This window comes from Monodon monoceros, unplaced genomic scaffold (assembly GCF_005190385.1).
Source record: "Monodon monoceros isolate NGI ecotype Baffin Bay Population unplaced genomic scaffold, NGI_Narwhal_1 Super_Scaffold_13, whole genome shotgun sequence".
NCBI lineage: Eukaryota > Metazoa > Chordata > Mammalia > Artiodactyla > Monodontidae > Monodon > Monodon monoceros.
This window is the reverse complement of record NW_021703769.1, coordinates 27,242,483-27,257,383: the sequence shown is the minus strand read 5'-3', so window position 1 is coordinate 27,257,383 and position 14,901 is coordinate 27,242,483. Positions and strand designations below refer to the sequence as shown.

At 50.4% G+C, this 14,901-nt stretch overlaps 1 protein-coding gene across 1 annotated transcript; it reads left to right on the top strand.

The window, feature by feature from the left end:
* On the top strand, positions 1–6,651 carry SRXN1 (sulfiredoxin 1). Its single transcript, XM_029219460.1, has 2 exons — positions 1–221; positions 4,465–6,651. The coding sequence occupies exons 1-2, from the start codon at positions 12–14 to the stop codon at positions 4,666–4,668; spliced, it is 414 nt and encodes a 137-aa protein (XP_029075293.1). The 5' UTR covers positions 1–11; the 3' UTR covers positions 4,669–6,651.
* The last annotated feature ends 8,250 nt before the right edge of the window (positions 6,652–14,901 follow it).

Genomic DNA, 14,901 nt, shown 5'->3' with positions numbered 1-14,901 from the left:
GCGGCTGCGTGATGGGTCTTCGCGCGGGAGGAGCCCTGGGCAGAGCCGGAGCTGGCCGAGGGGCGCCCGAGGGAGCTGGGCAGAGCGGCGGCGTGCAGGGCGGCAGCATCCACTCGGGCTGTATCACCGCGGTGCACAACGTGCCTCTCAGCGTGCTCATCCGGCCGCTGCCGTCTGTGCTGGACCCATTCAAGGTGCAGAGCCTCGTGGACACGATTCGGGTGAGGCCCCGGGGAAGCCGGCCGCTGGGAGGGCTTCGAAGGAGGGAGGTCGCGCTGGACACGAGACGGGACTGGTTCAGTCTCAGCTGGAGCACGGCATTCGCTGTGTGACCTTGAGCAAGTGGCTGGGCCTCTCTGGGCCTCTATTTAGTCATTGAGCAGGGAGATTGGAGATGATTAAAATAACGATCCTGATTCCTATATAGTACCTGAAGTGGCCAGGAGCTGTTTTAAGTGCCTGAGCTTCTTCATGCCAACCCTATGAGGTAGATACTACTACTGTTCCTCTTACAGACGAGGAAATGAGACACAGAGGATTCAAGCACCTTGTCCAAGGTCAGGCACTTTAGAAAGTGGCACAGCCTGTCCCCCGTGCCCAGATGCATGGCCACCACCTTATCCTGAGATAACCTGTGTGGTCACTTCAGGCAGTGGCAGTGGGCTTGGGGGTGTCCTGGCTGCTGGGAGGGCCTTGTTTGAACTGGAACTGGGGAGGATGGAGTCAGCTGCATCACAGAGAGGGTGCTCAAGAAGGCTGGGGTGATGCTGGCAGAAAATTTGGGGGAAGGAGGGGACATGTGTGTCAGGTTAGGCCTGCATGGCATCTTGTCCCCCTCCCCCAGACCCTTGGAAGGTGGCCATGTGTGACCTACCAAACACCTCTACTGCTAGCCCGATTGTCTTTCAGTCCTAGAGTTTACACTGCTGTTCCCACTGCCTGGAACTTCTTCCCAGGTAGCCACAGGGCTTGCTCCCTCGTTTGGGTCAGGTGCCCGCCTCCCGTCAGCCCAGGCCTCTTTAGCTCTCCCCCTAACCTGAGGTATTTCTCCTTGAAGCACTTATGTCCACCTGAGTTATATTCTACGTTTGTTTGTGTTTTACTGTCTCTCCTCCCCGTCTCATGTGAACTCCACAGGAGCAGGGATTTTGTCCTGTCTTGACTGTTTCCATAACACTAGCACGGTGCCTGGCTGTCTGTGATGGATCTGGCCAGGGATGCACTCTCCCACCCCTGGGCCTTTGCACAAGCTTTTCCCCTGCCAGTAAAACTCGTTCATCTCTTTACTGTTTCTAACTCCTTCTTGCTCTTCCTGTCAGTGTCAGTGTCTTCCCTGACAGCCCCTGCTGGGTTAGGGGCCTCCTGTGGGCCCCCAGCCACCTGCATGCCCACCAGCATACCTCTGATCCTACTGGCTTGTAATGGCCTCAGACACCTGTCTTCCAAGCCAGAACGATATGCTCTGTATTAGTTTTCAATGGCTACTGTAACAAACACCAGAAACGTAGTGGCTTAAAACAAAGACAGATTTTATTATTTTATAGTTCTATAGTTCAGAACCAAAATGGGTCTCGCTAGGCTCAAATCAAGGTATCATTGGGGCTGCATTCTTTTCCGGAGGCTCTAGGGGAGAATCCATTTCCTTGTCTTTCCCAGCTTCTAGAGGCCACCCACATTTTCAGCTCATGACCTCTCTCCTCCGTCTTCAAAGCCAGCAACATCAGACCTCCTCTTGTTCCTCTCTCTTCCACCTTTAAGGTCTCTGGTGATTGCATTTGGCCTGTCTGGATAACCCAGGATAATCTCCCCATCTCAAGCTCCTTAACTTAATTCCATCTGCAAAGTTCCTATGCCACGTGAGTAACATATTCACAGGCTCCAGGGATTAGGACATGGACATCTTTGGGGACCGTTATTCTGCCCATCCATCGTCACACCTCTGGTGCCCAGCACAAGGCTTACCTGGCACAGCTGCCCCTCTTTGCTGCTCCACTGCCGGGCAAGCTGTGCTCCGCGCCTCACTTGCGTCAGCTCCCTGACTTCATTAGCAGCCTGTAGGGTGTCGGAACAATGCCCAATGTCAAGGGCGCTTGCTTACCACCCCTGCCCACACTCCCCCCACCCCCCACCCCACTGCTCTGGGTAGGAGCTGAGATCCAAATTCAGGTGTGCCTGGTTCAAGAGCCCCAGCTTACAACTGCTGGGTCTTACTGCTTGAAAATCATTTCTAGGATAAATGGAATAATGAATCCAGCGAAGCAGCCTAATAAGAGACCACCCGAGAGCCCGTGGTGGGAGGTCTTCTAGCAGCTCACACTTAATCCGATCTGCCCCCTACCCCATCCCTCCCTGCCCCAGCCTTTCCCTATATAGAGGACTACCCATTCTCCATCTAGATGCTCAGGCCCGTAACAGGAAGTCAACTCATATTCTCCTCCTTCTCTTCTCCTCACATTCACCCCTCCCCCGGGATCTTCCCCCTAAACATGTCCCAAACCTGTCTACCTCTCCCTGACCCCCTCCATGCCCTCACCCAGGACAGCCACTTCTGGTGAATACCTGCTGAGGCCTCACCTCTGTCTTCCCTGCTTTTGCCTTTGTCCACTTCACCAAGCCTGCTTTCCCAGGACAACTTTCTAGAATGTTCTTCAGATCATGTCACCCTCCTCCAGGGCCTAAGAGGTATAAACTTTCAGTTATAAAGTAAATGAGTCATGGGTATGAAATGTACAGTGTGGGGAATATAGTCAATAACTATGTAGTATCTTTGTGTAGTGACAGAGGATTAACTAGACTTAATCATGGTGATCGTTTTGAAATGTATAGAAATATCCAATCACTGTGTACCAGGAACTAACATAGTATTATAGGTCAATTATATTTCAAAAACAAATAAACAAACAAACTCTTAGGAAAAGAGACCAGCTTTGTGATTGACGGAGGGGGGGAGGGGGGTAAGGAGAGGGAGAAGTGTGTGAAGGTGGTCAAAAGGTACTAACTTCTGGGCTTCCCTGGTGGCGCAGTGGTTGAGAGTCCACCTGCTGATGCAGGGGACACGGGTTCCTGCCCCGGTCTGGGAAGATCCCACATGCCGCGGAGCGGCTGGGCCCGTGAGCCATGGCCGCTGAGCCGGCGCGTCCGGAGCCTGTGCTCCGCAACGGGAGAGGCCACAACAGTGAGAGGCCCACGTACCACAAAAAAAAAAAAAAAAAAAAAGGTACTAACTTCTGTTATAAGATAAATAAGCATTAGGGATGTAATGTACAACATGATAAACATAATGAACACTGCTGTACATTATATATGAAAGTTGTTGAGAGAGTAAAATCCTAAGCGTTTTCATCACAAGGAAAACATTTTTTTTCCATTTCTTTAATTTTGTATCTATATGAGATGACGGGTGTTCACTAAACTTACTGTAGTCATCACTTCATGATGTTTGTAAGTCAGATCATTTATGTTGTACACCTGAAGCTTATACAGTGCTGTATGTCGATTATATCTCAATAAAACTAGAAGAAAAAAATAAGATAAATAAAATGCTCCAGGGCCTACCCCCTGCTACCTTTCTGACCTCTTCTACTTCTCAATCCCCCGAGTCCACTCTGATCGCACTGGCCTCCTTGCCATTGCCTGCAATACAGTGAGCCTGTTCTGGCCTCAGACCTTTTGCATTTGCTGTTCGCTCTGCCTGGAATGCCCTTCCCGCGGCTAATACACAGTGTGTATTATTGAGCACATTCCATGTGCCAAGTGTTGTTTGAAGCAGCTTATGTCTATTAACTCACTAAACCCAACAGTTCTATGAGGTGGGTGTGTCGTCTTCATCCCCGTTTGATGGATCGGGCAACTGAGGCACAAATATGAATTGCCAAAGGTCACAGAGCAATTAAGTGGCAGACCTGAGATTTGAACCTGGCAGTCAGGCTCTTTCTTTAAATGACTCCCCCTCTCTATCTTCCCCAGGGGACTGCTCTGTGTTCAGGTCTCTGCTCCACTGTCAACTCTGAGAGGCCTTGTGGACCCCCATCCCTGTCATGTCAACCTGCGTTATTGTCTTCATAGCATTTATCACTCCAACATTCACTTCTCCATTCCATCAGCCCCACTAGACCAAAGTCCCATGAAGGCAGGGGCTGTGTCTGTACCTTATTCCCAGAGTCTAGAACAGTGACAGATAATATACATGTGGTCTGATGAATGGTTAACAACCTGGGTGGGGGAGCCCTGATTTGTAGCATCTGCCCACTTCCCTGGTGTAAATACTCTCACTGTGGCTGATTTTCATGCTACCAAGGTTTTGTCAACCAACTCACAGTTGCCTCTGTGTAACAGTTGCCTCTCACAAGCCAGCACGAGCCAGCGTGAGCACCTGGAGGAGCTCAGCCCAGGTTAATAAAGTCTGCTTTGCAAACTGTCCAGCACTGTGCCACGCTCATTCACCTTGCACCCTCTTCTCTCCAGGAGGATCCAGACAGCGTGCCCCCCATCGACGTCCTCTGGATCAAAGGGGCTCAGGGTGGTGACTACTTCTACTCCTTTGGGGGCTGCCACCGCTATGCAGCCTACCAGCAGCTGCAGCGAGAAACCATCCCTGCCAAGCTTGTCCAGTCCACGCTCTCGGACCTAAGGGTGTACCTGGGTGCTTCCACGCCGGACTTGCAGTAACAGCCTCCTTGGCACCTACCACCACTGCCACGAACCCAGAAGACGCACCTGGCCTCCAGTGGGCTGAGCCATGCGAAGGTGTAGCAGGGGTGCATTCTCTTTGTGCCTGGGGGGCAGGTCTAACTCGAAGCACCCTCTTTCTTAGCTGCAAGACCTTGGATTCATGACTGAACAGTGTGGGAGCCCCACTTCCCACCTCGGGGAAAATGGGTCGTGTGTTTGCTCTTGAGGGATTATTGAGAGGGTGAAATGAGAAAGGAGATGGGTTTGGAGAGCCACATGCTGCTGGCTCCAGATTCCCAAGGACAAGGATCCTTTTGCATTTCTGTCTATATATCATACCGTGTGAATACATTCATCTGCAAGTAAAGGAAAGCCTAGGTTCCAGTGGCTTAAACACAGAGAAGCTTGTTTTTCCACATAGCATGAATTCTGGAGACAGTTGGCTAATGGCATTGGTTTAACAACTCAGCAAAGTTATGGCACACGTCTCTGTGATCCTTTCGGCCTTTCCCACATTGCATGTCACTTCATGGTCACAGGATGGCTGCTGTACCTCCAGCAATCATGACTGTGTTCAAGGAAGAGCGGAGTTGGGGAGGAAGAAGGGCCCAGCCAGCTGGACCTGTCGACTTCTATCATAAAGTCAGGCCTTTTTCAGAGGCCTGTTTCCTGCTCTCTTCCCCTGTGTATTTCTACTTAGGTCTCCTTGGCCCAAACCAGGTACAGTTGCCACCCCTAGCTGCAAAGAAAGCTAAGACGGCAGGAACACAGCTGTCACAGTTTAGTAAATCAATCATATCCCGTCTCCTAGAACTGGCACACTGCCTCCTAAATAATATTGGAATCCCCTTAACAAGAGAGAAGTGAGGAATTGTGTATCAGTTAGCCGTTGCTGTGCGACAAACCATTCCAGAACTTGGCAGCTAAAAACAAGTTGTTTATTTGCCTAAAATTCTTTGGGTTGGCAATTTGGGCTGGGCTCATCTGGGCAGTTCTGCTGATCTTGCTTGGGGTCACTCATGGGGTTGTATGCAATCAGCTGTCACCCCAGATGGGGCTGGATGGTCTCGGATAGCCTGACTCACTTGTCTGGCAGTAGGTAGGCTATTGGCTGGGTGACTTGGTTCTCCTCCATGTGTCCTCTCCAGCAGGTTAGTTCAGGCTTATTTTCATGATATCATCAGGGCTCAAAGAGAGAGGGAGAGGGAGGGAGGTGTGTGTGTGTGGAGGGAGGGGAAGAGGAAGGGGGAGAGAGAGGAGAAGCTCCAAGGCTTTTTTGAGTTTTAGGTCAGAATTGGTACAGTGTCACTTCTGCTAAGTCCTTCTGGTCAGAGCAAATCAAAAGTTTTGCTTAGATTCAAGGGATGGGGAAACAGACTATACCTCTTGGAGAAACTACAAAGGATTCATGGCATTTTTCTCCACCTATCACAGATGACTTTGGATAAGCAAATAACAGTGTTTCTTTCTCACTGTTCCTTTCTCTCTTGTACAGATCCTTGCTCTGTCCAGGCTGAGGTCGCTAAGACACTAGACACTGCCCTGACCCTGCAGAGGGAAGGAAGTGATGGGGCAGTGGGTGGTCTCTCCCGGGGCTGGGCCCACTCTAGGAGGGGCATCTTTCATCATCTGTACTGGTGGGTTAGGGGGAATGGGTGGGCCAGGTGGGACGTTCCAAAGGGACTTCTGAAATCCTAGAGTCCTGGGGGGAAGGGAAGAGATAGAGGAAGGGTGCAGAGTGAGGCGGGCCTTGCTCTCACTGCCCTGCTCAGGGAACTAGGTCACTTGCTGTTTTCAAGCTTCAGTTTCTCCTGCTCAGTAATAAAGACAACAGCTTTCCCACCCATTCTCTGTCCCAGGGAAAGATGACTGAGATGACCAATGGAATTTAAAAGGTATGTAGTCATAAATGCAGTGTGATATCCTGGATTGGATCTTGAAAAAACAACAACAAAAGGACCTTAATGGAAAAACTGGAAATCTGAATGAGGTCTGGATTTTAGATAATTTTACGAATGTTGACATTGGGGTAGGCTGGGTGCAGAGTGTATGGGAGCTATCTGTACTATATTTGCAACTTTTCTGTAAATTGAAAATCATTCCCAAATAAAAATTTATTTAATAAAAAGGGAGGCATAATTGCTTTAGACCAATGGTTCAGGTTCTCAAACGGGTTTGCTAAGCACGGATGGCTGGACCATACCCCCAAAGCGGCTGATTCAGAAGGTCTGGGATGGAGCCTGAGAATTTGCTTTCCTGCCAAATTCCCAGGTGATGCTGATGCTGCTGTTCAGGGACCACAAGGTGAGAACCACTGATCTAGATGGCATCAATTATTTTCAGATACGGCGACAGCCCCCTTCACCTCCAATGGAGAAGAAAGAGCTGGGTCCCAGGAGATCCACGTTCTGGAACCAGCTTGTGCACCAATTCCATATGAAATTGGACAGGCCCTTCCCTGGCGCTTTTTCCAAGCTGTCTAATGGACTTTACCCCTGAGGTTCGTAGTGAGGGTGAGGAAGCTGAGGGCATGCTTTGTAAGCCGCTGTCGTGAGGTGCCACTGTTTCATGTAGGACACCTGCACCCACTGAGGTAGAGCAGCACAGTGGTTACCCCTTCTTGAAAGGACTTTCCCTTCATACAGATAAGGCCCAAGGAGGCAGCGCTAGGCATACTGCTAGGCACTGGGAGGAGGCTGCACAACACACTTGGAGCGGGAGGGATTGTCATTCTTAAGGAAGAGGAGCTGGGTTTTGAAGGGTGAAACCTGCTGGTTGCTCTCCGTGGAGGCTGAGAGCTGCATTTCCCACTTAGGCCAGCAGGTGGTGCTGCTTTCTGGCCTGCCCGAGCTAGGCTGGGCCTCCAGCCCACTGAGCAACTGCTGTGGGAAGGGGATGGATGGAAGGTGTCTGGCTGTGAGGGATGCCCATCAGCGGCCCAGAGAAGCCGGGGGTTCAGGTAGGAGAAGGAGACCTGGCTGGGAGTTTGGAGTTTCAGGTTTACTTACCTGTCCAATCTTGCTCTGTGGCCTTGTACACATCATGACCTCTCCAGGCCTGTCTTAGGACTAGGGTCTCTACACTGGGTGTGCTGTGTCAAATTGTCTCAAGCTCAGCAAAGGCGGCACCTCCTCCAAGAAGCTTCCAGATCCTCCAGGCTGAGCTACATGCCTCTTCTGGGGTCCCCCTGATCCAAAAGTGTGTCCCCTCCCCAAACAAACTACTGCCCCAGGGAACTTGCGTCCAGTGAAAGGCAGTGTGTAGGGACCCCTTATTTCCCTTACTGCCCTAGGACCAACCCTTTCACCATGGTAGACTTTTTTAATGTTTCATTTTCACAAGTTATATGTGCATATATTCACCTTTTAAACATTAAGATAGCAAAATGCTAAATAATTAAATATTAACAAAATAAAATATGAGAAGCAAGCAGAAGCCCACCATGAGTCCTAGTGCCTCCCTACTCTTGGCAATTATGTTCATGAATTTGGCGTATACCCTTCCAGACCTTTTTCTAACTTAGTAGTTGTGTGTGTGTGCGTATAAGTAAGGAATGTTTTCTTTTTTTACTTTCTTTCGCAGATCACATTTCTTCCCTGGTGATGCACCTTAGCCATCCACCCCATTAGTGCCTTTGCTCTTCTCCCAGAGTATCCCTCATTCTGGTCGCTTCCTCAGAGGGGCCTTCCTGACCACACTGTCTAAAACAGCCCCCTCCCCCATCATTTTATCGCTGCACTGTTTTATTTTTTTCATGGCATTTATCTCACTCCCTGCAATTGTCTTCTGTTTCTGTTTATGACTCTCTCGTCCACTAGAACGTAAGTTCTTGAGGCAGGACCTGATCTGTCTTATGACCGTAGGCCCAGTGCCAAGAACCACCTGACACATAGCAGTTATTCAATAACTATGTTAAATGAATAAATTCCACATAGGTCTAGCTCATTCTTTGAATTGCTGCATGGCATGCCAGGGTCTGTATATAACCATGTATTAGTCATTCTGTTAATGGCCATTTAGGGGGTTACTGTTATTTGCTGCTGTGAGCACCTTCTGCCATCAACTCTGTGCTCACTCAACTATGTACGTAGGAGTGGGACCGCCTAGCCGGTGCATAGGTGCTGGCAAATCGCTCTCCAGATTGGCTGTTCCAAGTGCTTTTCCCAGAGTTTGGGGGGCAGCTTTCCGTCCCTGCACTCCAGCCGGTGCTTCTTAACCTGTTTTGGGTCATGAACACAGTTGAGAATCTGAAAGAAATCCGTGAGCCCTTTCTCCAGAAAGACACACACACACAAATCTTTCGGGCAATTTCTGGGGATTCGATGGCCTCATCCCCCAGGGGGCCCTGTATCAAATGGTTAGAATCCTAATTGTCTCATTGTATGGACAGGAATGCTGAGGCACACGCAGATGGGGGTGTGAATGAATTAATAAACGGGATCTAGTTTTATGAGGGTAAAGTGGTCAGACTCTGATCTGTCTCCAGTCAGAAAAAAACACCTGTCTTGGAGAGGGTGGGGGCGTGCAGCCCCACTCTACCCTCGACCAGGGGGCCCCCAAGGATGAGCTCCAGAGGCTCCCTGGGCTAGGTCTGGGCGGCTCCACCTGTCAGCCCTGGCAAAAGGTAGGCCAAGTCTGGCATCCAGGGTCAAAGCTGGGAACCAGGGAGAGGCCTTGACTGCCTTGGTCCGGATAGGGGCTGCAAGGCATCCCTCCCTGCCTCCCAGACAAGCCACATTTGCTTCCATGTTCCCAGGCAGCCTCTGGGGTTCGCATCCCGACTCCAGACCTTCTGTCGAGCAGGAACATAGGGAGTGCTCATTACAGAAAGGCCACCACCACCACCATCATCATACCATCATCATCACTTCCATACCGGATGCAGTCGTCCCGACAGGTGGATAGGGAGGAAATTATCTTCCCTGTTGGACAGATGGGTAAACTGAGGCCCGAAGCGTAGCAGCGACCTGCCGCAGAGGCCTGGCGAGCGCAGCCGGGTTAATCGGCCGCACACACGGACCCCCCGCCGGCCCATCCGCCCCGCCCTCCCCGGCGGCCCCTTCCCCGGGCCTGACCCCCCGGCGCTGCCTGACAGATGACCTCAGCTGCCGCCAATCCATTGGTTCCAGCTCCCAGGGGGAGCGCAGAACAAAGCGCGCTTTGTGGTGGGGCCGTCCCCTCCCCCGGCGCGCTGCCGCCGGGACCCCCTCCGGAACTCCGCGCGACGCCCCCCGGCCGACAGCCGTGTAATGTCTTCCAGGCCGCGCGGCTCCTTCCAGAGCCCCGGAGCCGGGCTCCCCTCCCCCGCGGGGGCTCCCCGGACGGCGGGATCTGGGGGCGCCCCAGCGGGAGGTTGTGCGGGCCGCCGACCTGTCCCCCGGGAGGGAGCGGGGGGGGGGGCAGGAGGCACCGGCGCCAGTGGTCCCGGGTGTGGGCGCGGGGCAGGTGCTGCCACCTGACAATCTTAGAGCTACAGCATGGGGTGGAAAATGCTGGTGATGGTGTTACTATTATTGTTGTTGCTGCCATTACTATTATTGTTATTATTTTGTGGTTGTGAGGGGGAATCACTTTCGACAGACCTCCGTTTGAATCTTGGCTTTAACACCTGCTGGCCATGGGGCCTTGGTGAGCACGTTCACCTCGCAGAACGACAGCAATAGTAGCCAACATTTCTTGAGCACCTACTGTGTGCCAGACCCTACTAAAGGCTTAAAGGCTTTATTGAACTCGTTTAATCCTCACAGCAAACTTAGGAGGGAGGAGTTATCACACCCCTTTTACAGAGAAGGGAACCCTGGCTCCAGTTGTCCTAGAGACAAATTCACCTCTTGAGCCTCAGTTTCCTTGTCTGTAAAATAGGCTCCCCAAGAGCTGTTCATTGGTCATTGGTCTTACCTCCTTCCAGTTGAGGACACAGGGCTGGGAGCAGGTCCCTGGCTTGCCCAGGAGCACCCAACATGTGTCCTCCCCGAGTCCCCCTGTCTTTTGAGGACTCTCCGTGGAGGGCACCGCACCTGCTGGTTCCTGTTGGGCTTGTAGGGGGAGGAGGAGTTGAAGGAGGGTCTGCCTGCATCTGAAAACCTTTCCCCTGAGAGAGAAGCTTTGCTGTCCTGTGGTGCCCTTGCGGGTTGAGGGGGTGAGGGCAGGGAGAGAGGGACGCCATGCCCAGAGAGGAGACCAAGGGGCGACGGAGGGGGCTGGGAGTGGCTGCCCCCCACCCTTCACACACTCCCTGGACGTTCATTCTCCCATGCACCTACTGGGCACCAGGCACTGCTCCAGGTGCTGGGAACATCAGAGTACCAAACAGATGGAAACTCTCATTCTCTTGAAGTCCACTCAGGGGAGAAGAGCAAGAAAAACACACGAAATATACGTAAAATGTAAACTGCAATATCCGATAGTGATAAGGGCTGTGAGGGAAAAGCAGGGGAAGAAGAAAGAATGAGAGGGGAAATATCAACTTCATTAAGGTATTGGACCTCTCTGAGGAGGGGGCATCGACCTGAACAGAGAGGAAAGAAACCCTGTGGATGTCAGAGGGAAGCGTGTTTCAAGCAGGAGGAATAGCACGTGCAAAAGCCCTGAGGTGGGAGCCTGCTTGGAGGACCCAAGAAACAGCAAGGCAGCCAGTGTGGTGGGGGCAGCCTGGATGGGACAAGGCTGGGCTGGGCAGCTGACGAGGTGGGAGAGGTGGGCACCGTCAGCCTGGGACTTTGGCTGGGAGCCACGTGAGGCTTGGAGCAGAGGAGGGACCGGGTGGCTCTGGCTGCTGAGTGGAGCAGGGATGGGAAGGGGGTGAAGTGGAGGCTGCTCTGTCACCAGAGCCCCAGGTGATGGTTGGTGGATTGGATCAGGGTGGAGAGAAGTGATTAGAATCTGGATGTAATTTGAAGATGGAGCCCCAGAATTTTCCAACGGATGGAACTGGATCTGAGGGATGAGAGTGAGAGGGAAGACTCTGGCGACCCCCAGATTTGAGAGTCCACCGGCCCTTTCCAGAAACTTCACTGCAGGCCAGAATGTAGACACAGTCCCCGGGGTGAATCCCACTCTGCTGCTGGTGTCCTGGGCCTCTCGGCCAAGCACAGGACACACAGTAGGGCCTCCAGTTCCTCAAGGGCACAAAGAGGAGATGAAGTTAGAAGAATGTTTCTTAAAATTCTGTCAAGAGCCTCCTTCGCAATTTGGGCCACTTGGGACAGGAGTGCTTAGTATCACCTTCAGGGACCACTGTTTTTAAACTGTTAAATCTATTTGCTTTTGTTCTACTTAAACAAACAAATATTTTTTAAGGAAACGAGATAGCTGGACTAAATGGAAATCAGTAGCATGTGACATAAATAAATGTGACTGTCAATGTAAACAGTGTAAATATAACACTGTTACTAACTTTGTCCATATCTGACTGAGGCTGTGCAATCTCTCTCTCTCTCTCTCTCTCTCCCTCTTTCTCTTCCTCTAGCTCTCAGTAGCAACTGTTTGAGAGACCCACCCCACCTCCACCAATCCAGGACTCTCTCCAGGACTGGAAGAGATTGAAAAAGGATTAATCATCTTGCTCTCTGTGTCCTCACCTTTTTTTGTTTTATTTAACAAATGAAAGCATTTACCATGTTATTTAAATGCTTCCCAAACGTAAAGGCATTTAATCCTCACAACCACCACATGAGGTGGGTGCACCTATTATCCCCACTTTGCAGATGGGGAAGCTGAGGCTCAGAGGGATGAGGCCCCTGCCCACAGTCACACAGCAAGGATGAGGCAGAACCAAGATTCAAACCTAGTCAGACCCATTCTGGAGGCCACTCATTGTCCTTTGAAGGCATATCATTATCACTATGGAAGTACCGAACTGCTGGAACTGGAAGGGTCTTCAGTTACTTTTGATTCAGTATGTATTTATTGTCTACTAAAATGTAAGTCATATTATAACACCATTTGCTTAAAAGTATTTGAGGATCGAATTTAGAAAACAATTCCAGGCTCCTCACCATCAATGCCCTGAATGACCTGCCCTTCCCACCCCCCGACAACCCCCATCCCACTCCAGCCAGGCTGGCTGCCTCACAGTTTCCAATTGCTTTCTGATCTCAGGGCGTTTGCACTTGCTCTTGCCTCTACCTGGAATGCCCTTCCTCTGGTTCTTCTGGCTTCTTCACATCCTTTAGGACTCAGCTCAAATATCAAATCCTTAGAGGGCCTTCCCTTGCTCCCTCATCTCCCCCATAGTTTCCCCAATATTCTCACCCTGCTTTTTTCCTTTATAGTTTGTAATTATTTTGTTTATTTGCCTGTGTACATGTTCTTTGTCCTACTGCCCTTCTATGATGTAAGCTCTGTGCAAGCGGAACCTAGTATGCAGAGCAGCTAAGCATCTGGGGTGAAGAGCTGAGAGAAGAGCAGACTGGGGTAGGGGGCATTTGGGTTGTCCCCAGATAGGAGAGCAGATGTGTCTGTGGAGCCACAGAGGGCAGGGGGTTACCAGGAAGACCAACTTAATATGAGGAAATGTCTTTCACATAGTCCTAATGCTCGGACATTGGAAAGGGCTATGTCATCAGGTAGTGAGCTCTCCGTCACAGGGGCTAGGCAAGCTGAGAAAGGACAACCCCTGATCAAGACCACCTGATATGTTGGGGCTGTGGAGAATGGACTCATTACCATAAATGGGGTAGATATTCATTCACTTGCTCATTTACCCATTCGTTCACTATTCTGTCTTCTATCTATCCATTTATTCATTGACTCCATGTTTCCCAAACTGTGCTGTGTGTTGGACAACTTTCATGACTTGGCCATGCGCACAGGGCTTCTGTGCTTAATATCTTAAATATATATATTATGTACATAATATCTTCAGTCAGCCTTGGGAGGCCGACTGAAATTTAAATATATTCAATATATGTGTTTTTAAATCAACTTTATTGAGGTATAATTTACACACAATAAAATGCATCCATTTAAAGTGTACAGTGCAACACATTTTAACAAATATACACACCCATGTAACCACCACCTCAATCAAAACAGAGAACGTTTCCATCACTGTCACAAGTTCCCTTGTGACATCAGGCCCCCAGCACCAGCCTGGTCCCAGACAATCACTTTATCAGAAAATGCCAACACTTCTCCAAAGTTTCTCCAGGACCAGTTTGCATTCCCACCAGTGTTATCCAAACATAAATGGAAAATCAGGATCCCTTACCACAAATAAAAAGTGACAAAAATGAGTAAAATGGAAACAAAACAGTGTTCTCAAATTCTAGCTGAATACCATTGCCTGTAGAAGTTCTGGGTCCAGCTATCTCCAGATGAGAGAGAGAGAGAAAGAGAGAGTGAGAGCACACCAGTGATCCACAGGTGTTAGAAAGGTGTTACCAGCATCCTTGGAGAATTTCTCCTTGGCCTTGGAAAATCTGGGAGACAGTAAATGACTTTCTCATGGTGAATTTGTTATTTAATACCTTGTTGCTGTTCACCCACATCATCTTTGGTCCACTCCCACCATCACCCCACTGATGCAGTTTCCATATTTGGGAAACATCACAGCTTCTCATCTCCACTTTCATCCACCCACTCATTCATTCATTTACAAAACAGGTGTTTATTAGCTATTGTGGGCCAGCTCCTGGAGCTATGGAGAAAAACTCTCAGCCTTGAGGGTAGCATAGTGGCCAGCACATAGTAGACTGTGAGCAAATATCTGTTGAATAGATTGTTGTGGGATGAAAGACACAAATACCCATATTCTCCTTGATACTCTAAGCTGTTGCTCTAACAGAGTCTTCCCGGGGTAATCAAGGAAGGCTTCCCTGAGGAGGTGGCCCTTGAGCAGAAACTTGACCACCTCCTTCCACTCATTCTCCTTCCACTCATTTGACAGATCGGGAAATGGAGGCACAGAGAGGTAAAATGACTTTCTCAAGGTCACACAGGAAGAAGAGAGGAAATGAGAGATGGGCAGAACCTAGGATTCAGGGCCCCAGCCCACCATTTCTCCCAAGGGCTGGGCCAGGTCCCAGACCAGCAGACAAGAGAGCAGGGCTGAGGAGGGGGCTCTTAGGCCCTAAGTCTGGAATCCATTTGCTCTGGCCCAGTAATGTTTTCCCAGGGAGAAGTAGGAGGCCCTGGCCCTGCCCCTGCCTGTCCCCCATCCCCCCCCACCATCTGCTCCCTGTTTATTTATTTATACTTAAGTCTCACCTCCCAACCCTGCCAGGGGCA

Bases quoted from the DNA above. Each gene is read 5' to 3' on its own strand.
- SRXN1 (XM_029219460.1), top strand. From the start codon at position 12: ATGGGTCTTCGCGCGGGAGGAGCCCTGGGCAGAGCCGGAGCTGGCCGA. The intron at 222-4,464 runs GTGAGGCCCCGG...TCTTCTCTCCAG, and splicing joins GCCTCGTGGACACGATTCGG to GAGGATCCAGACAGCGTGCC.